The sequence below is a fragment of the Typopeltis vanoorti genome, chromosome 11 (assembly GCF_054136105.1).
Source record: "Typopeltis vanoorti isolate ZY-2024b chromosome 11, IOZ_Tvanoo_1.0, whole genome shotgun sequence".
Taxonomy (NCBI): Eukaryota; Metazoa; Arthropoda; class Arachnida; order Uropygi; family Thelyphonidae; genus Typopeltis; species Typopeltis vanoorti.
The window spans coordinates 114,048,212-114,070,483 of NC_143559.1; the positions used below are offsets into that span (position 1 = coordinate 114,048,212).

General features: G+C 35.6%; 1 protein-coding gene across 1 annotated transcript in view; it reads right to left on the reverse strand.

Annotated features, from left to right (window-relative positions):
* The window catches only part of LOC150101961 (ubiquitin carboxyl-terminal hydrolase 19-like), a 629,785-nt gene that overhangs the window by 215,295 nt on the left and 392,218 nt on the right, over window positions 1-22,272 (reverse strand). Inside the window, exon 14 of the mRNA XM_090399944.1 lies at window positions 21,743-21,837. Within this exon, the coding sequence (XP_090256070.1) occupies window positions 21,743-21,837 (95 nt within the window). The remainder of the gene's footprint in view (window positions 1-21,742; window positions 21,838-22,272) is intronic.

The window sequence follows — 22,272 nt, forward strand, 5'->3', positions numbered from 1 at the left end:
TATTTAATTCTGTTGTCACCTTATTATAAAATGTGAATAAATTACCTACCTTTTACAAAGCTATGCTGTCCTCTATAGAGTATTATATTCCTATCTATCCAATCCTGAATTTGATACTTTTAACCAACTTTTCCAATACTTTAACCACCACTCCAGAGATACTAACTGGTCTGTAATTTGCTACTTCTGTCTTGGAGTCACCTTTATTTTCCACAGAATTTCCAAATATCATGTAGAATCTATCTTTGATTCTTGTCGAAAGGAAGTTTTCTTCTAGATAAATCATGGGGATCTTGTTCCAATCAATGTCATGATGTATGAGAAGAATGATAAACTAAACCCAATCTTTCTTTCCTATCATGAGCCAAAATCCTGATATGTTCTTCCTTTTTTCTTATCTCAAAATTTCTAGAAGTCTGACCAATGTAGAAAAGGCCATAGGAACATGGAATTCTGTAAACATCAAGATGTTTAAGAAAGGATTATTGTCTTTAAGAGAGCAAATGCCACTCTGATGTTATGAGATTTGAGGAAATAAGCAAATTTTGATTGAAAAGTTACTGATGTAAGGTAATGAAACTGAGTCTCTATAGTGCATGTCAGGATTTGGCTGTGGAGTAAGATTGGAGAAGGTTAATTTTTGGACCAATTTCCTTGGATATCCATTGTGAATGAATTGGTTGAGTAGAAGTAATTCTTCATTTTCTTGCCTTCATCTTTCAAAATAGAAATAGCACAAATTTTGAGAGTATGAATAATTCCTATTTTTTGTGAGGAATGGTGAAGAGATGAAGAATGATGGTAACATCTAGTGTGAATGACCTTGTGGTAAACGTTTTGAAATTCATTTTCAGAAGTTTTTGAAATGAGATCATCCAGAAAGAGTAATTTGCCTTTGTCTTCAAACTGCTAAAGTGAATTGAATTTTTAGGTGAAATGAATTGAGAGAGATTAGAAAACTATTTAAATCTTCAATGCTATTGTTTTGTCTCTGTCCTGTTATTATATACCAAAGAATATGCAACTAAGCTTTAGTTTATTAGCTTTTCAGTTAATATCGCAGATTCTGATCTGGGATTTTATTATAAAAATAATTCATTATTCTAATCTCAACAACAATCACGCATTAGCAATTCCAAGAATGTAAAAGACCCATCTGGAACTAATATAGGATTATTATTATTATACAGACACCTCCATGGACCTGAAGACTCTTTGCAAGAGACCCAATCTATCATACCTCTCCTTGAACACATTAACAGACAAAGCACTCACAACTGACTCTGGCAACCCATTCCACCCATTCACAACTCTCAAAGCAAAAATTCCTGTCCTCACACCCCTACTAATCACAGCTTTATTCAAATTCCAGGAATGACCCCCTTATTCTGGTCCCTGTAGCCAAGTGCCGAAAGATTTACCCTGTATCTATCCTATAAAACCCTTTAAGCAACTGAAATGTTTCTATCATACCCACTCTTTTTCTCCTATCAACCAACTTCTGCAATCCACACATCTTCAATCTATCCTCATAAGGAACATTCTACAGGCCACTCACCTCTGAATCCTCTTGATTGGTTCCTCAGTCCCAAGAAATCTCGGGGGGACCAGACTTGAACACAGTAATCCAGATGCAAGCATATCAAGGCCTCATAAAGAGGAATTACAACTTCCTTACATCTACTTGCTAACGTGTTCTTCAATAACCAAGTAATCTTATGGGCTACCTTAGCACCCTTACCAATAAGTCATCTAAACTTTAACTCTGTCTACCACCACCCCTAAATCTCTAGTTCTTCATCTATTTCCTGGAGTACAGTGCCATCAATGTGATACACGGCTTGTAATCTATTTATCCCAAAATGCATAATTTTACATTTCTTAACATTAAACTGACACTCACTAACTTTTTCCCATACTGACAGCCTATTTAAATCATCCTGGAAGCTCTCCACATCATGTTGATTAACTATTACTGTACATAATTTCGATCATCAGCAACTGAATTGTCCTTTCGGGTTATTTCCTATATCATTTATGTACAAATTAAGCAGCAATGGTCCCAGTACTGAATCTTGCAGTGCACCACTAGTCACCAGTTTTCATCTCGATTCTGCCCCTCCATATACCACTTTTTGATATCTGTCCAATAGCCACCATCTTATCCACTTACCCAGTGTCATATCACTATTTGTTCTAATTTGCACAACAGAGTTCCATGTGGTATTCTGTCAAATGCCTTTGCAAAATCATCATGTAGTCATTTCCTTTATCCAACTCAGATGTCACTCTATTATAAAAAGTTAGTAAATTACTAAGGCATGACTGACCCTTTAAAAAGTCATGTTAACCCCCATACAGTATCATATTTTTATCTACCCATTCTTAAATTCTCTTTTTACCAATTTTTGTAGTACTTTTACCACCACACCTGAGATATTGATTGGTCTATAATTAGGGTGACCATATGTACCGTTTTTTTTATATTTCCCGACCGTCCTGTTGTTTTAATAAAAATTTTGTCCCGTTTTTAATAAAAACTATAAATATACTTTAATATTGGTCAATCATAAATTATTATTCATAACCTATAATCATATATCAACATCATGGATATCAGTAATTTGTATAACCATGGAGTCACATTGTTCGATATCTGCAGTTCAGGGAAAATAATAATAATAAAAAAAAAAAACATGTTGGCAACACTTGCGCGTCTCACATGAGGCGTCTGTTCTGCTGTAGCATTAGTTTTTGTTTTGCCTGTATGCTAACCGATGGCTTTGTTATTCAATGCGTGGTTTAAAGTTAATATTTTTTAAAGTTTTGATCTTATTTTTTAAAGCTTTAAGTCTCTCCTTGCAATGTCAAAGAGGCAAAACTGCAGTTTTAATAACTATCTCCAGAAAGAATTCAAATTTATTAAACTGCACAAGCTGTGTAGTGATGGAACAAAAGGGATATGCCAACATTGTAATGTCCATTTTCCTGTTGCTCATGGAGGTAAAAGCAACATCAACCAACATTCACATAGCCAGAAACATAAGGATGGTGAGAAGACTCTGGCTTCAGTTAAAAACATCAGCTCGTTTATGGTGAGACGTGATGGTGATAGGGAAAGTGATAAAATTGCAGCAAGTGAAGCTCTTGTTGCTTATCATACTTTGCATCATGACCAATGTTTTCGTGCAAATGATTGCTTGTCGACATTGATAAATAATAAAATGAACCAAAATTTTCTTCAGCACGTACCATATCAGGAGCAATAATTACCAATGTTTTATCTCCATACATATTGGGCAAAGTAATAGAGGATTTAAATAAAACAAAAAGCATTATAGTCAGTTTAGATGCATCAAACAAAAAAGAGATCAAACTTTTTCCAATCGTTGTGTGGTACGTTTTACCAAATTGTGGTGATCAAGACAAAATTATACTTTTCTTGTCTTGACATTGGCCTAGAGTGTGCTATGTTGAAGGAAGCAAGTGACAAATTTGCCTTACAAAACAAAATTGTCGTTCTGTGTGCAGATAACATGAACACCAATTTTGGTGATTGTAAAACTTGCAAAAAAATAATGTGTGGCAAAAACTTGAAAATGAACTGAAGAGGCAGATTATCGGTATTGGTTGTGGGGCACAAGTTATACACAATTGTCTCCAGTGTGCTGTTGCCTGTTTACCAATATATACACAGTCAGAGTTGAAGAACAAAAAAAAAATTTGACTTTACAGGAAACAATTATGCTAAATTGTTAGAGCATGGAAATGCAAGATTTTTTGTCCTTGGGTCCATCAATTGAGAGAATTTTAAGCATGTATGATGGCTTCATTCTTATTTTCTTTCTCAAGAAAATATGTTATGTTGCAAAAATTGTTTGAAGATCACTGTTTGAAATTGTGATTTCAAACAGGGATCATTTACAAGAGATCAAGTGTCTACGTTCCAAACATATACATTATTTTAATTGAAAAAGATAATATTTCAGCTACAAAAGTAGCCATGAACATTGAAAATCTTGTAAACAATTTAGAGTTCAGAATCCCATCCCGTTTTGGTCTCAAGAAATATGGTCAGCCTAACTATAATGTGCTGCTGCAGTTTTAGAACTTCCCTTATGCAAAGGAATTACTTTGCCCTCTTTCCACTCCCTTGGAACTTTGGTAGAATTGAGACTTAAATTAAACAACCTAGTCAAAGGTAGTGACAGTTCCCTTGCACAAAACGCAAAACCCTAGCTGATATCCCATCTAATCGCACAGCTGTATTTACACTGAGATTCTGCAGTATCGTAAGGACCTTCATTTCACCCGCCTCTGTTCCCAACATTAGTGTCTGTCACATAGGTTAAAGCAGTAACCTCACTAGGATGATATACCCTTGCAAAGTGGTCACTCAGATGGCCACGCTTCCATCTTCTTGCAACTATCATCATTCATTAAGGCTAATCTTTCATAATCATTCTTCTTCTTACTTCCACAAGATGAAAGAACTCTTTGGGATTTCCTCTGGCCTGCTTGGCTAGATTCTTCTCATAATCTGATTTTGCCTTCCTTGCCACGCTGGTCATTTTTCTTGCCTGTTCATGAGTTTGCTGGTCACCTTTCTCTTTATATACTCTCCACAGCATTTTCTTCTTCTGCAGCTCATGCTTAATGATATTACTCATCCATCTAACTCCTACCTGATTAACCCCCGCCTACCCTAAGTATGCAATTTAATACTGCTTCCTCTATATGACCCTTAATTATATCCCATGCACTATTAACATCTTTACCCTGCAATGTTTTATGCCATGGTACAGATTTAAGACTTTTCCTAAGAATGTCATAATCACCTGCCTTGTAGTTCCACAAATACCCCTTCTTGATAGAATATTCCTCATGTTTTACAATCTCCCAAGTCAAGACTGCATGGTCACTTTCACCAATTGGAGGCAACGTTGTCACCTTTGTTATGGATAGCTCTTCTGATCCTATGACCAGAACCAATAGTCTCCCACTCCTAGTCCCTTATATCACATGCTGCCTTAAGTAATTATCTTTTAGCAGGTGTATAAATTCTATTTCTTTCCTGCCGTATGATCATTCTTCCTTCCAGTCTATATCTCCATAGCTGAAGTCCTCCATAATAATCACTTGACCTGTACTTATTATACTAATCTGATGATGCATGTCTTTCAGATAATCTGTGGAATTCTCTGGCCTATAGCAATAACCAACTGTATATTTTGTCTTACTGGCCTTAATCTCACACTAGATTACTTCAAATGAATAGCCACCATTTCACCTATCTCCTATTCTTTTTGGCTGCAATTCATCTGCTATCATCAGTAGTACTTCTCCTCCCACCCTATCTTCTCTATCTTCCCTGAAAAAAAAAAACATGCCATTGAAGGTGCTGGATATTGAACTTGGCCCTTCCACATTGCAAAGCAAATGCTCTACCACTATGCTACACCTTCAACTTCAAAAAGTATGAAGTGGTCTCACACTGGGTGATGAAGTTCATCTTCCACCTAAAGACAAACATCCAAGCTGACAGATAGATTCAAACCATCAGCCTGTGTGTTGCAGAGTGGACATGCTAACCATTCAGCCAACCAGGTTGAATCAAAAAGCAGAGACACCTCTCCAAACACTCTGAGTGATCTCACAGAGTAATCTAAAGGATCACTACTAACCTCATCACTCCTGATCTAAATCACTCCAGAAACAGGAAACTCAGTAATGGCTCTGTGACACAACAAACCTCCACCAAGTAGAACCTCTCTATTTCCCAGGAAGCAAGCAAATCCAAATAAAAACATTAATAAACAAAATCAGTGGGAGCCAGACACAGAAGAGATCAGAACATGATGAGAGAAACAAAACAAAAGAAAACCTTAAGACAAACAGGACTGGAAAAAATGTATCTGATGTAGTTCCACTGTAATTTTATTTAATCATAATAAGTTTTACTACACTTATTATGTATATATAAGTATTAATTTATTAATTTTATTTAACTTTTTTTAATTTCATTTTTTTATTTATTTTTCATATATGTGTTTGTATATATACTTGAATACAATTGGCATCAGGAAATTACTTCTTAGTATGAGACCTAATTCAGAAAGTCAGGGAAACTAGATCATCAAATGAGGAATGGGAAAAATGTGTGTGAAAGTTCAACTATGGTATGCAAACATGATAAAGATATGAATGCCTTTGAAAATGGTTATGTATGTGGCAAAGGGGTGGAAAAATATGCTTTTGGTTCAGACCTTTTAAGTATATCTGGGGAGGGAAAAAAGAAAATTCTAGAACTAGACCAAACAGATTGCATATCTAATTATAAGAATAGGCTAGGTGCAATATTATGTCTATACACAAATGCCAGGAGCATCAGAAACAAAGAGATCGAGTTCGCTGCTTTATTGAATACGATGTGGCCTAATATTGTTGGCATTAGTGAAACCTGGCTATCAGAATCAGATATGGTAAGTGGGACTAAGTGTAACAGGTATACTATTTTCAGGAATGACAGAAGAGATAGGAGAGTAGGAGGAGTACTACTAATGATATCATATGACTTAAGGTCAATTAGAGTAGAAACAAGAAAACAATAATGTAACAATGTCCCATGTAGTAGTGAGTTTGAGTCTATCTGATGTGAAGTGGAGGTTAACAGAATGAAATGTTACCAAATGAATGGGTACCAAATGAATGATCATTATGGGTGACTTTAATTTTCCAAACATTGATTGGGTAGAAGAGAAATCTCATGATAAGAAAGAAGAGGAATTTATAGAATTGTTGCGAGACAACTTTCTCAAACAGCAGAAAGAAGGAACTCTAGGTCAAAGAGTGTTGGATTTGCTCAGAGTGTCAGAAGGGATCTCTATTAAGGATATGGCTATTTTACCACTCATTGGTGACAGTGACACCAGAAGAGACAGGAGGAGGGAGAGGAGTACTACTAATGATATCATATGACAGTGCTTCTTGGGAAGTATCTAGTTGTACTGATGCTCCGATTAAAACAGGTTACATACTGAACTACAAAACTGGAAATTATGATCAACTTAGGAAAATACTATCTTTGTTCCCATGGTATCAGTTACTGAATGGGAAAAATGTCAGCAATGCATGGGAATCTTTGAAAAAGTGCTGAAATGAGGCGGTATCTGAATGTATTCCTGGTGTTCGAAGAATAAATAGGTTGGGAGTGAAATGGATGTGCAACCTTATTAAGCAAGAGATCCACAAGATGATGATGTGGAAAGAATATCGTGAGAATAAGAGTGAGAGGAGTTATGAAATATATAAGGCTCAGGATAGAAAAGTAACGAGTATTGTACAGAAAGTTAAATCAGAGTATGAAAAGAAATTGGCCATGCAAGCTAAAGGCAATCCAAAAGAATTTTAGTATTCTGCTGCAAGCAAAAGAAAGAATGAATGTGAAAGAATAACTTTCACATTCACTTATCCAGCCTGGTTGGCCGAGTGGTTAGCACATCCGCTCTCCAGCCAAAAGGCTGGGGTTTGAATCCCCCTGTGGGCATGGATGTTTGTGATTGTCTATGAAAATACTGGTGGTGGTGGACAGATGGCATTGGTGGATGAAGTTGAGTGATGGAGACAGAGGGTTGTAGAATAGGTGCCCTCCCTCAATGAGTCTTGGACTCCCTGGAGGTATCAAATAATAATAACTTTATTGAATGCAGATGGTACTTGAGTGTTGGAAGCTAATGAGATTGTTCAATTAATGAGTGCTTTGTTAACATATATAAACCAGGTGTATGTAATATGGTGCACAGTACTACTGCTACATTGGATGAAAAAGGTTCATGAAAATGAGATTGAAGAGCTGTTGCATAACCTGGATAAGAATTTGTCTAAAGGGACAGATGGAATATCAGGTTGTTTGCTAAAGGAATGTTCAGCCAAATTGGCTAGGCCTTTCACATGTTTGTATAACTTGAGTCTCAGCTCAGGAATGATACAGGAATGGAAAGAATGTATGATAGTTCCATTGTACAAGGGTGGTGCAAAAACTGATGTGTCTATCTACTGACCTATCAGTATCTCTGGTGTGGCAGTGAATATTTTAAAGAAGCTGGTAAGAACTCACATACAGAAATGGGTAGACAAACATGCTATAGTCTGCAAGGAACAGCAAGGGTTTACTAAAGGAAGGTCATGTTTTAGCAATTTGCTCATATTTTATAACAATGCTATAGCTGAATTAGATAAAGGTAATGGATAAACTATGATAATGGTGGATTTTTCTAAGGCATTTGATAGGATACCACACAAAGGCTGTTGCATAAACTGGACAATATGGGATTGGAATATAAACTCTTGACTTGGATCAGGGGATGGTAGGCAGACAAATACCAAAAAGTGGTATACAGTAAGTGTGAATGTGCCAGATTTAAGGTCATCAGTGATACCTCAGGGTTATGTCCTTGGGCCATTGTTGTTCAATCTATACATTAATGACATCAGGCAGGGTCTGACATCAGATGTGCAATTGTTTGTCAATGATGTAAAGATAGGCAGGGCAATCAGGGATGCTACTGATATTCAGCACTTAAAAAATGATTTGAATAGGCTGGAAATTAGGGCAAACAAAAATGGCTGTCAGTTTAATGTTAGTAAGTGTAAAGTTATGCACTTTGACGTGATTAGAGTTCCAGCAGCATGTTATAGTAGCGGAGTTATGCTACAAGAAACTGAGGAGGCAAGGGATCTTGGCATATTGGTGGATAGGAATTTGAAGTTCAAAGGTCACATAGCGAAAGTTGCAAATACAACTCAGAGGATAATTGCGATTGAAGCGAACCTGGACATAAGGATAAAGAAGTAATTTTGCCTCTTTATAAGGCTTTGATAAGACCATACTTGGATTAGTGTGTGCAGATTTGGTCTCCTGGGTTCTAAGGGGGATAAAGAGGATGTGAAAAGGGGTGCAAAGAAGAGGGAGATAACATGGGGGCATCCACATAAGTTAAGTTTTATCGCAGTGAAGAAAGGGGTAAGAGCTAAGTTTTCTCCCAGAGCAAGTGGAATAGTTTGCCTTTAGGGATAGTGAGTACATCTAGTGTGAATGAATTTAAGGGAAGGTATGACAGCTTGTTTGGGTGATTTATAGCCTCCCTCAATGAGTCTTTAACTTCCTGGAGGTCTTAGATAACAATAATAATAATAATATATACAGACACCGAATGGACAAAACATTAGAGATAGTGGTGAGGGAAAGACGACACTGGCATTCCCTGTGCAGATAAGTGAAACATATCCAAACCAAATGCAGATGATAAATAGGCATACACTGGGCCTTCCCAACTATCCCAATTGACGAACATGATGAGTTTGGCAATCTTAGTGACTTTGATCGTGGACATATTATCAGTGCGAGACAGATGGGTCATTCTATTGCCAAAGTGGTGAGAACCCTAGGGTTCTCAAGAACAACTTTATCAAGGATCTACTGCAAGTATACCATCAACAGATGTACTAGCACTCACCAGGCAAGTGGTGGCTAACCACACACCATTGATGACTGAGGTCGATGTAGACTGTCGAGGTTCATACAGACCAACTGCAGGACAACAGCAGTTGGTCTGTATCCAGTTTCCATTTTGGAGGTCAATGCAGCATCAGGGAGTGAATGGTATGGTGTACCCTACATACCATGAGCTATGGAAGCCAACACCCTAATCATGTACCTCTTCAGAGTGGACCAGAGTTGTGTGGTCTGATGAATCCCATTATCAGTTGTACTAAGCTGATGGCAGAGTGCAGGTGTGGCGTCAACAGCATGAGGCCATCTCTATTCAAGGTAGTTGGCCTATAATGGTTTGTGGAGCCTTCTCATGTGACACATTAAGTCCCTAAGTGTGTCGGAAGAGGTCCTTAAATACTGCGAGTTACCAGAATGTGCTGGCTGATGACATATACGTTCATGGCCTTTGTGCATCCTGCAGCTGATGGTCTGTTTCAGTAGGACAATGTACAGCCCCACTGAGCCGCAACTGCCCAGGCATGGCTCGAGGAATACTCATCTGAGTTTGGGATCATCCTGTGGTCCCCGGATTTAAATTCGATCGAATCTCTCTCTTTGGGATGACATAGAGCAAGATATCAGATCCACTTATCTGGGACTGACGTCTAAGGTGCAGTTGTGGACAATGAGGCAACAGGCACAACTCGAGGAACCTTTACTCTTTCTTAAGTATTCTTTGCTCTTATTAAAGCCCGAACTGTAGACATGCTGTATCCCAGTTCTCACACAATCATTGTAAGAATAACTGGGAAATCTGCTAGGGCTGATAAAGATTCTGCAGAAAAATCGCTTTCTGCATTGCTTCCTAAAATTTTCCTTAATTTTTTTAGTCCTGACCAATAGTAATAATGTGATTCTTTCAAATGACGAATAACAGTGGAGATGGTGTGCACCCTTGTCTTACACTGATTTTACATCAATCCATCTTCTGTATCTGTTTCCATTCTAACTGCTGACTTACAACTTAAACACAGACCATACTGCTTGATATAATGTCTTGATTAAATCATACAACTGTAGTGTTTTGAACAGCTTCCTATGGGCGCTTTGTGATATGCCTTTTCCAGATCTACAAAACTCAAATACAGATCCTTGTTATATTCTCAAGATTCTCAACTATTTTTCTTAAAGTGAATATCTGATGATGTCAATCCCTATCCTGGACAAGCCCACATTTTTATCAGCAAAAGTTGGCCGATTGGTAGAGCCTCTGCTACTAATGGCTTACGCAAAAAGTTAAGCAAGTTTGAGCATGGTTTGTAGTCGGAGGGAGTACATAATAATAATAATAATAATAATAATAATAATAATAATAATAATCTGGAATGAATCTGTTTTTTTTTTTTTTTTAAAGCCTCTTCAAAAGTATGCTTGGATGAACCTTATCTGGAATACACAGTATGGAAATTCCTGTGTAATTCTAACGCTCAGTTGTATTTTCTTTTATGAATGCTTTAATCTAATCATCTGAAATCTGACCTTTTGACAACACCTCCTGAATTATGCAGTGAGGCTACTTAAAACTTTTATATTTCCATCTTTGAGTATTTCTGGTCAAATATCATCTACTCCAGTTGCTTTTCCACATTTTTAGGGTCTATGGTTTTTTTCTACCTGTGGTTGTGTTCTGAACCAGTGTGAGCATATCAGCAATAACATACTCAACAAGTTATTTCTTAAGTGTATGTATGTTCTCTCTATGTGGATTTATGCACATTCTTTATGTTGGTTCATGGTGTTTGTAATCATAGTTTATTTCCTGAACAGAAATCTAACAGTATGTACTATAGCTTTACTTTTTTTTCCAAATTTTTCAAACCTTTCTATATATCTGATATTTGTTTCCTACTCTGCTGCTTAGATCACCAGCAAGGACCATCTTTTTTCTTTATGTCAGCTGCCTTCGATAATGACATGAAAAAAAATTTCTAATTTTCTTTAAGTTTAATATTGAATACTGTGGCCCTTCCTTCTTACTTCCCTATTACTTGTATATAACATCTTGTATTTGCTATTTAGAAGAAGAACCCCATCTGTTTTTTATTTATTTAATTTTATCAAATTAATTAATTGGACAAAAATTAATTAATTAATTCTTCCATAACTGACTTTTCAACTAGTTTCTAGTTTTCTGACAAAAATAATATGGGCCTTGTTTGCCAATGTGACACCATATTCAATTTTGTGGGCTAAACTACAAACTGCCAGCTGATTCTTGTTTGCTCAGTTTTGGTGTAGACACTAGCTAATGGAGTGCAAAGTTACCTAGCCTGCCTTCTTAAGTTACATCATTATATGGCTATGAATTGTGAATCCAATTTTGATATGTTCGAAATTTACCCCTTATGATTTCTGCTAGGGCCTTCTAAAAAACAATCCATATCTCCTACTTAAAATTCTTATCTTCCAATCAGCACAAAAAAGTGAAGTTAAATGTGCATTTAACTGTTGTAGGATAAATGCAGTGAGAGAAAGAAAATCACAGTTATTAAGCCATTAACTTTATATTCTCTCATTCTATTAATTTTTTGTTACCAGCAAATAAAGCAAAGACAAAAATTTGACTTTATTTTTAAAGATGAACCAAATTTAACCAGTAATAAAGTTTTAATTTGCAATTTTTACATTTTGAAGTCATTATTTTATTCCAGTCATAAAAATCCCTAATCTGGTATGGATACTTGGACATTGATTATCACTCTTGTTGATGTTTAATGGAGAAAACAGACATCTGAGAAAATAATTACAAAATTTAAATAAATTTATTTAGCTAATAAATTGGTGGTGGTTTTAACCTTTCATTCATTTCCAACCTTTCTGTCTTCTAAGGCACTTTTTACTGTGTCAATCCAAATACATCTTGGTCTTCCTCTGGGTCTTTTTCCTGCCAACCTGGCAGAGAACACTTGTTTTGTTAATCTTTTCTCTCCCATTTTATCTCCCATACCACCTGAGATTAGCTCTGCTAACACATTCCTGGATGCTAACAATGTCAAGTTCTTTTCTAATATCCTGATTTTTAATAAGATATTGCCATTGATGCATCTGTTCATGCCCCTAATCTTTCTCAGGACTCTCAGATCTGTGATCTCTAGTTTTTGATTAAGTCTTTTATTTCTAACTCAGCTCTCAGATCCATAAGTTAAAATTGGCTTGAACAGCCTTGTATATTCCTTTCTTTTAGTGTTGCACGGTGATCAGCGTTCATTTTAGAAATTATAGACTTTACAATTGCATTATAAATAACTCTTTTAATATCCCAATGTTTCGATCTTCATAATAAAATCATCATTTGGAGCATACATAAATATACAGGACAAGCTGAGTTAAAATGACTCAGCTTGTATACAGCTAATTTAGTGGTTTAAATAATTTCTCGCTTATTCCAGCTGACCCTCTCTTATTCAGCTGACTTCCAACCATACCAGCTTTGTTGATTCTATTGTCTCTTTCCATATTCAATTTACCATCTTCACTAAAAATCATGCTTAAGTAGCTGAAATGTTTTACTTGTTCTATAGGTTCTCCATTCACAATACAGTCAATATTTTCAATGCTTCTGCCTATTTTCATTGCTTTTGTTTTGTTATTGCTGACCTTCAATGCCATATCTATTACAACAGTTATTAAATTTAGTCAGGAATCTTGCAAACTTGTACCAGATTTATTTAGAGGTATAACATCATCCACATAAAGTAAAGAGCTATGATCCAATTCTGATATCAGGTTTAATACTACTTTTCTTCATAATGCGATTCATATAGATAATGAATAAGAGAGGGAATAATGTACATCCTTGTCTGACACCAGATTTAACATTAAACCATCTTCCTATACTTCAATTCTAACTGCTGACTTACAACTCAAATAAAGACTAGGTATTCTTGATATAATGCCCCACTGACACCATACAACTGTAGAGTTTTGAATGGCTTCTCTCTTGGCACCTTGTCGTATGCCTTCCCCAGATCTACAAAACTTAAATACAGATCTTTGTTAGATTCCCATGATTTCTCAACTATTTGCTGTAAAGTGAAAATCTGATCCTGGCTGTTCGCTCAATAGAGAATTACCTCTGTAATTCTCACATTCAGTTTTATTTCCTTTTTATATATGGATACTATGAGAGCTCTACTCTAATCATCTAGAATTCATCCCTCTGTTCACTAATTGTAAACTATGCAGTGCAGCCACTATAAGACTTTTATACCTCCATACTTGAACATTTCTGGTCGAATATCATATACTTCAGCTGACTTTCCACATTTCATGTATTTGATGACTTTTTCTGCTTCAAGTATGGATATGTATGCCTGTTGAGTGTTTTTTACCACTGTGCTGTCACCGATTGTTTCATTTAGCAATTTTTCAAAATAACTGCTCCATATATCAAGGATATTCGCCACTAGAGGGCTAGACGGTCGGTCGTGTTTTCAGGGAGCTCCCGAAAGCTAAGTAGAATTTTGAATGAAAATTAGAATATAGGTTAAAATCATAACGTAATATTGTCTAATTTTGGTAGCTTGTTGTATCTGTGTGATTTTGGTGTGAATTCCATTATTTAATTTAGTATTTAACGATACGTTTCATAGATTTGAATATGGCGGCAACACGACGTAAGATAATAGCGTCCAAAAATACGACGCCATTGTTCAAAAACTATAATGTGAGAGAATTTGTCCAATGTGATGTGTGTGGAATGTATGCATTCCCAAATGAGGCTGGAGTTTGGATTGAAAGTGATAGTGGTGGGAGAATGTGCAGAAAGTGTAAGCAAAGTGAGGAATTGAAGTATGCGTCAGGTTGTGAGACAGTTATGGCTGAAGAAAGCCAGAATGTGAGTGAAAATAGTGGCTTGATAGGGAATTGAGATGCACAAGATGGCAATGAGAGCGGTGATCTAAGAAAGAGTGAGAGCAACTATACAGAGAGAGAAAATGGTTTGAATGATAAAAAAATGAGGAATTATTTGTAGGAAGCGAGATCGCTAGGTTGCACGCAGTGATACAAAATGCGCAGCGGCAATTAGAGCACCTGCAAAACTCTTTCCAGAGTGATTCGGCTAACGTAAATAAACAGCGTAAGAGTGGGAGAGTTTCTGAAATGAAGGAAAGAGTGTTGTATGGTGACTCGTTATTATGAGGAGTGATAGATGGGAGTGTAACTAAATCATACTTGCCGGGTGCCAAATTTAAGGATGTAAGTGAGAGTATTAGAGTGCAAAAACAGAGGGTGAAAGAATTAATAATTGTGGCAGGTACGAATGAATTGAAAGGTGATAAATTTTTTATGAGAGAGGACTTGAAAGTATTGTTAAAGATAGTGAAAGAAAAGAGTGACAGAGTTAGAATGGTGAGTCTGTTGCTGCGGTATGACAGAGAGGAGTTTAGAAGGAGGGCCATAATCGCAAATGACATTATGCGCAGGTTATGCAGACGGTGTGGTGTGGAATTCGTGGACGTGCGGAATGAGTTTGATGGGCGAAAGGACTTATACAAGATGGATGGCCTGCATTTAAATGGACTTGGTGTGCGGAGACTGGAAAAAGTGTTGCTGAATGAAGTGAAAATGGATCTGCAGAACCAGGGAAACTAGAACTACCAAGGAGGGGGGGGGGAGTGGATATGCAGACATCAGTGAGACAGTTGAGTGTAAAAATGTATATAATGTACCCGAGCCAGCACTAAGGACAAAAAATGGGAATGGGACATTTAGAAAAACGCATCAAGATAGGGGTGGGACAAAGGGATCACTGCATTTCATGTATACTAATGCCAGGAGTATTAGGAACAAGAAGGAAGAATTTTTAGCCTTGATTGGCTCTTCCTGGCCACAGATTATTGGCATTAGTGAATCATGGCTGACGGAAGATGATATAGTTAATGGGATAGAATGTGTAGGTTATAGTGTGTTTAGGAGGGACAGAGAGAATAAAATGGGGGTAGGGGTGTTATTGACGATAGCTGATGAACTGCAGCCAAGGAGAATTGAAGTTGTATTGCAGGATAGTGAAAGGAGCTCATTTGAGGCTATTTGGTGAGGCTTTTTGGTGCAACATCAGCTCCCTTGATTGCCTCTTTATTTTTGAGTATTGTACAGATCATTGATTTCGCCATACCAAACTGCATAGCAAGATCTGAATCATGAAGAACGCCATTTTCATGTTTGGATATGATTTCTTTTTTCACCTCTATCATGGTTCTAACAACGTTTCTTTTCGCTTTGCTGCTATTACTATCCTTCTTTGGTCCCATGGTGGCTTATTTAATAATATTTTATAAAAAATAACAAAACATAAAGAAAATTAAGAAAAGGCACTGCAAATTCGAGCAGGTGTCTGCACTGACTGGAAGCTGCAGCGTAACTGATGCTCTCCCACCATACATATCAGCATGTGGAGCACACGGTTGCCGGTTTGCCTGTTCGGGAATCGAGATTCTGTTCAGAAACTGGTTTGTTTTTTTCTTGGAAAATATGTTCAGGAACTGATTTGTTTGAGACGAGAGTCGTTCAACAACAGAGGTTCCACTGCATGTGTATCTTTTCCTTTAATGTTACACAGTGAGCAGCAGTCATTTTGATAAATTATGGAGACTACAACTGGAGTACACACAAGCTACATTACATTATTCTAGAATAATGATACTGTTTGAAATGTAATGTAACTTGTCTCTGTATACATACATGTGTATACTCCAGATGATGATCTTAATATGAAGGTCAAAATGTCAGGAAATTAAATTAATTATTCTTAACAGAGTTGAAGTCTACATAATTTATAAAAATAATTGTAGGCAATGCATGTCTAATTGGACTATGAAGTCAAGAAAAAATAAATATCATCATATGATTCTTAAAATCCTGCAATCAAATTTAAAATGAAGGTGGAAAAAAGAGCCCCTTTAATTCTAACAAACACACAAGATTTTTGGATTTGTCAATCCACAGTAAGTTAACACAAAAGAACATCATATGCAAATATATAATATACTTGAGAAGAAATTATATTCTTCTTTTTATTATTCATCCATATTGCTCAGACAACATATTAAGTTGGAAAGCTTATTACATCTGCAACAGGATGCACTGTAGGGATGGAAAGAACACTGTTGATTCCTAGATGAAAAAACAATTTCCACTTAAAGTTTTCAGAATTAAATATCTGTTCATGAGATATTTTAATTAAATTACTTCATCAGATAGTCTAGATGTTATATTCTTATTAACCAACATGTCAGTAGATGACATTCTCATTAATGCTGAAAACATATTTTCTCCAGATGAAGCAGAATCATATAAACACTATCTCCATTATAACTTCTTGAAATCAAATAATTATTATTATAATCAAGGTTTAACAATGACAATTTCCTTATCTCCACTGGTAGCAAGTCTGTAAATGGAAAGATCTGAAGAAGAAACTATCCCAAACTATCCCAATTGATTTAGTTAATAATCACCATTCAAATATAATGTACAACAGAGACCATCTCTCTTCTATAGTTCAGTTGGATTTCTACTCATGTTGTATCATTACTTAAAATTTGAAATCTTAGGTTACTTATATAACTTATAGAAAACAAGAATTAACCTTGACTGCACATCTCATCTACAAACTGTATTATGGAAGAGATGCCACCTTGTTATCATTATAGGAAGATGCAAATGCTCTCTCTATGCTATTACAATTCTCTTGCTCCAATGTGTTTTTGCCTGTGAAGTATTACCTTACTTTTTGAAACATTTTTGTGTTGGCGTGAAATAGAATGATATTCTATGCAAAGCAACAAAATATTTCTGAATACATAAAAAAAAAAAAAAAAAAAAACTGTTTCAGATATTTAAAAGAAGAAAATTAGGAATGGTTGTCCAAAATCTAGAAGAATGGATCTATCTCCACAGAAACAAAGTTGAGGATTCTGGATGCAAGCTGTTTTTCCAACAGCAACTTATGGATATGAGACTTGGAACCTAAAGACATCTGATAGGAAAAAAGGATAGCAGCTTTTGAGATATGGATGTGTTATAGAAAGCTGCTGAGGACATATACTGAAAGATGGTCAAATGGATGGGTGCTAGAAAGGAGAGGCAGAATTTTAAAGCACCTCAAAGATATCCACATAAGATAGCTGAAATTTATCATGTTATTGACAAAACTTCTATTCACACTGCTATCTGTGAAACTATTAACTGTTGCTCAATGACCATCTGCCTATAAAGTTTGTCATTACTAGGAGAAATTTATTATTATTACCAAAAGACCTCATGGAGTCAAAGATTCATCTGGGAGGTCCTTTCACACACAGCTCATCATACCGTGTTTTAAACACATTCACACTCTTTGCAGACACCACATTCTCAGGCAAGGCATTCCAATCATTTACTCTGTACGAAAAAAAAAAAAAAACCTGCTTATCACTCCTCTACTCACACCCTCTTGATACAGTTTCCAGGGATGACCTCTCTCTCCTCCTCCTCCCGTCCACCAGACTCTGCAAGTTACATCTTCTCAACCTTTCCTCATACTTGACATTCCAGAGGTTAGAAATTACCTTAGTCAGTCGCATTTGGATCCTTTCCAACATCTCTTCATCCTTATGAAAACCAGGTGACCAAATCTGGGCATAACAGTCCATGTGTGGTCTAATCAAAGCCTTATACAATGGAACAAGAATCTCTCTACTTCTACAAGTCAGTGTCCTCTACATCATTCCCAGAAGCCTTTGTGTTGTCTTCACAATTTTGGCTATGTATCCCCTAAATTTCAGATCCTTATGCACTATCACTCCCATATCTCTTATTTTCTCCACCTCCAACAATATATGCTCACCAAGCATAAATTCTGCATCCCATCTTTGTTTTCCAAATTTTAAAACCTTACATTTTGCAACATTGAACTCACATCCCTGTTTCCGTGCCCAATCACTCAATTTATTCAAGTCTTCTTGCAAGGTCACAATATCTTCACTACTCTTCATGGTTCATCCCAACTTTGCATCATCTGCAAACAACTGAATATCTCCATCCAAATCTACACCAATATCATTTATATACATACAAGTTAAACAGTAATGGCCCTTAAACAGACCTCTGAGGCACTCCACTAGTGACTTTCCTTTTCCTGGACATTGCTTCCCCCATACACAACTTGTTAATACCTATCAGACAGCCAGTTTCCAATCCAATGCACTAATCTAATATCCAACCCCATCTGCTCTGGTTTGACTGTCGACTTATTATGAGGTAATCTATCAAAAGCTTTTGTGAAATCCAAGTATATTACTGTGTATTATACTGCAGAATCTCCTCTGTCCAAGGAAGTAGTCACTTTATTGTAATAAGTACAAGATTACTAAAACATGACCCCCTTTAGCAAATCCATGCTGTCCATCAAAGATAATACCATTGTTGTCAACCCAATTCTGGATCCTAGTTCTCACAAGCTTCTCCAACAACTTAACCACAGCACCTGACAGACAGATAGGCCTATAGTTTGATGCTTGAGTTCGATCACCTCCTTTATGAAGTAGCACAATCTTGCCTTCCTTCCACTTCTTAGGACTTGACTGAGTGCAAGACTTGTATTAAAAAAATATGTCAAGGCAGGTGTCAACTCCCTGATACATTCCTTCAGAATATGTGGTGATATATTATCAAGTCCCACAGTCTTATTAACATCTAGTTTGCTCAACTCCCCATACACCTCTTGCTCACTTACAGTCAATCTCTCTTCCCCCATCATCAATTGCCCTCACTCTCTCCATGAAGTCACATACACAAGATTGAAAGACCTTTATGAACTGTTCATTAAGTATCTCCACCACACATTCTGCAACAGCTGTCTTTATACCATTTTCTCCAATCAATGTCATCCTTCCATAATCATTCTTTCTTTTGTTGGCTACATATCGAAAGAACTCCTTAGGATTAATTTTGGCTTCATTAACTAACTGCTGTTCATACCTCACTACCCTCACCAACCACCACCCACCTTGCCTGGTCTTTGTAAACCTCATGGAATTGGTTATTCCCACTTCTCTTATGCTACCTCCACAATACCCTTTTTCTCTGAACGGCATGCTTAATATCTTTATTCATCCATCTCGCACCTATTTTTTGTAACTGTTCATCTAAAAAATGTGGCACACTTTTAGCTACATGGTGCTGCACAGGAATGATCACAGTCAAACTTTTAGCAGTTGTTCATCCAATAGACTAACTTTTAGCTTTACATTCTATCATTCAAATCTAAAACAATAAAAAAAAAAAATTGAATTTTTGGAAGATCCAGAAACTCTTGGAAAAAATTATATGATCTCTTAAGGAAATTTTAAAATCTATTATTAGACATGTCAAACACTTTACTGTATTTATTCGAATGATGACAATCCACAATTATTATCCAAAAATATTCTGAGATCAGTTCAATGAACTGATATCAGACATCACACTGATATCAGATATCAGACTAGATGGAATAATTCTTGGAGGCTCTGAAAATGTGCTTGTAGTATTGTTATGAAAATGCTTCAAGGCAATAAAAGTTAATGATGTTTACAGACATTGGAATCCCTCCTGTCCACTATCAAAGTAAATTTTTAAAATCACTTATAAAAGAAATATGGAAAAAATCTTCTGTAAAAGGCCAAAATGATGACAACTATTTCCAGATATTATGCATTTGCAGAGTGAATAATAAAGATCAACTGAAAACATTATCCTTACATGTCAAGATTTGTTTCAACTCTGCAACTATTCTGAGTTGTATTTGTAATTTTTTGCTATATGATCTTTGAACTTCAAATTCCAATCCACCATATGTAATAGCTTATTTATGAAAACCCCTTGGCTGAAAGACACAATTCTTTTAAATTTTTGGTTGGATGCTAAGTCATATCTGTTACTTAGTGACACAGTATACTAGTTGTGTGCTGGTGTGTAATGGTGATGAATCACTGATTCATTTGCAATACATACATACTTTGGAAAGAAGCTCTCGAGTACATCCTTCATAATGCATATGATGTGTCAGATTAACAAAGAATTTAATAATTTATTACACTAGTAAGTAAAAACAAATTCTGGTAAATAATTTACCTGATGATCATAATGTCAAGATATTACATATACATCAGAAATCTGAAAATTTCATCATGGAAGGATTTCTTTTTTACATATATATATGCTTTTCATAGGTTTTTAGAATATTTCATCATGAATTAGTCAGTAGCGATTGTATGAAAATAAATGAAGGCATTGGTGGAACATGCCTGAACTTGCATCAAGAAATAATGTAACATAAATTCAATCTGTTTAACTTCTCACATACACTCAGATATCTTTAAATCTCATTTGTTTAATATATCACTAAGATGATAACTATACACTTCCATTACTTGTGTGAAACAGGAGATCAAGATTTTATCAATATTAACATTATTCATCTTTCTGTGGCCTTCTGGAAAAGATTTTATGGCAGAAAATCTTTTCGGAGATCAACCAGCTGATGACCCAAGAACATATTTCTGCTACCACTGCTACTAAACTGCATCTACATTCAAGTACCTAACTAAATATTTTCAAAAATTTCAAAGGTGAAGTTTCTCGGGCTTCTAATTAGGAATGCATTAAAAGAAGAACAATTTTTAATGTCTCAATAAAATAAAACAAGACTGCAAATCATTCATGGTATTGTTGAAGAGTTTGGGGCAACAATAAAGCTGAAAACTAAGATCAGTAAAACTTAAACAGAGATCTTTGTTTTATTCTCTTGATGTTTTAAATAAAAATGACCTTCTGCCAATTCCTATTTGGTCTAAATCCAGATTGTTCTTCAAATTAACCTTCAATTATTTTTCTTCACCTATTCTCAAGTACCTATACATCATTTCTTAAATGCTCATTAGGTAGGCAAATTCTTCCCCAATTCTTTGTTTTTTGAACTTCCAACACTGATATATGCTTATGACACTATTAAATGTTTTCTTTAATTGGATGGAGGAGGACTGAATAATGCATTTAATAGCAATAATTGAAGATTATTTAATATAAAATCAATAAATACATTTCCTCTTTACTGAATGAAAGTTGTGAATTTAATTCTTCTTAATGATTTAGATCTTACAGCTGGTTTTATGATTTAAAAATCAACAACAACAATATTATACTTTACAATAGAGCAATCCTTACACAAAAATGAGATCACTGGGATTAACTGCAGCCAAACTGGTTCCTTTCCCAAAAAACTTGTGAATGTTATGTTTATAAACTTCAAATACTCGCAACTAGAAAAAAAAAAAAAGAATAAAAAATTACTTGATATCTTCATCTCAAATATTCAGCCAAAAATTCTAGATAAATGTATGTCTATAGGCAAAAAATATTTCATATATAACATGACATGGTTTATTAAAGCTAATAATAGCAGAAGTGTTACAACAGCCTCACACAGTGAGAACTGCTTTTCAACATTTAAACTCTCTCTCACACACACATTCTTCAAATTCTGAAATTAGTTACTAATTCTATTTAATATTATGTCAGTTAAAAAGAATGACATTAATACCTATTTTAAATATAAGCTAATAATAATTATCTTGATATAAAATTCTGCTGCTTGCAAACTACAGATTAAAAGGAGGGGAAAACTATTCACTTAATAGATAGTGCTAATGATTATCATTCTGGTTAGAATGGGAGATTTGTAAGGGAAATTTTTT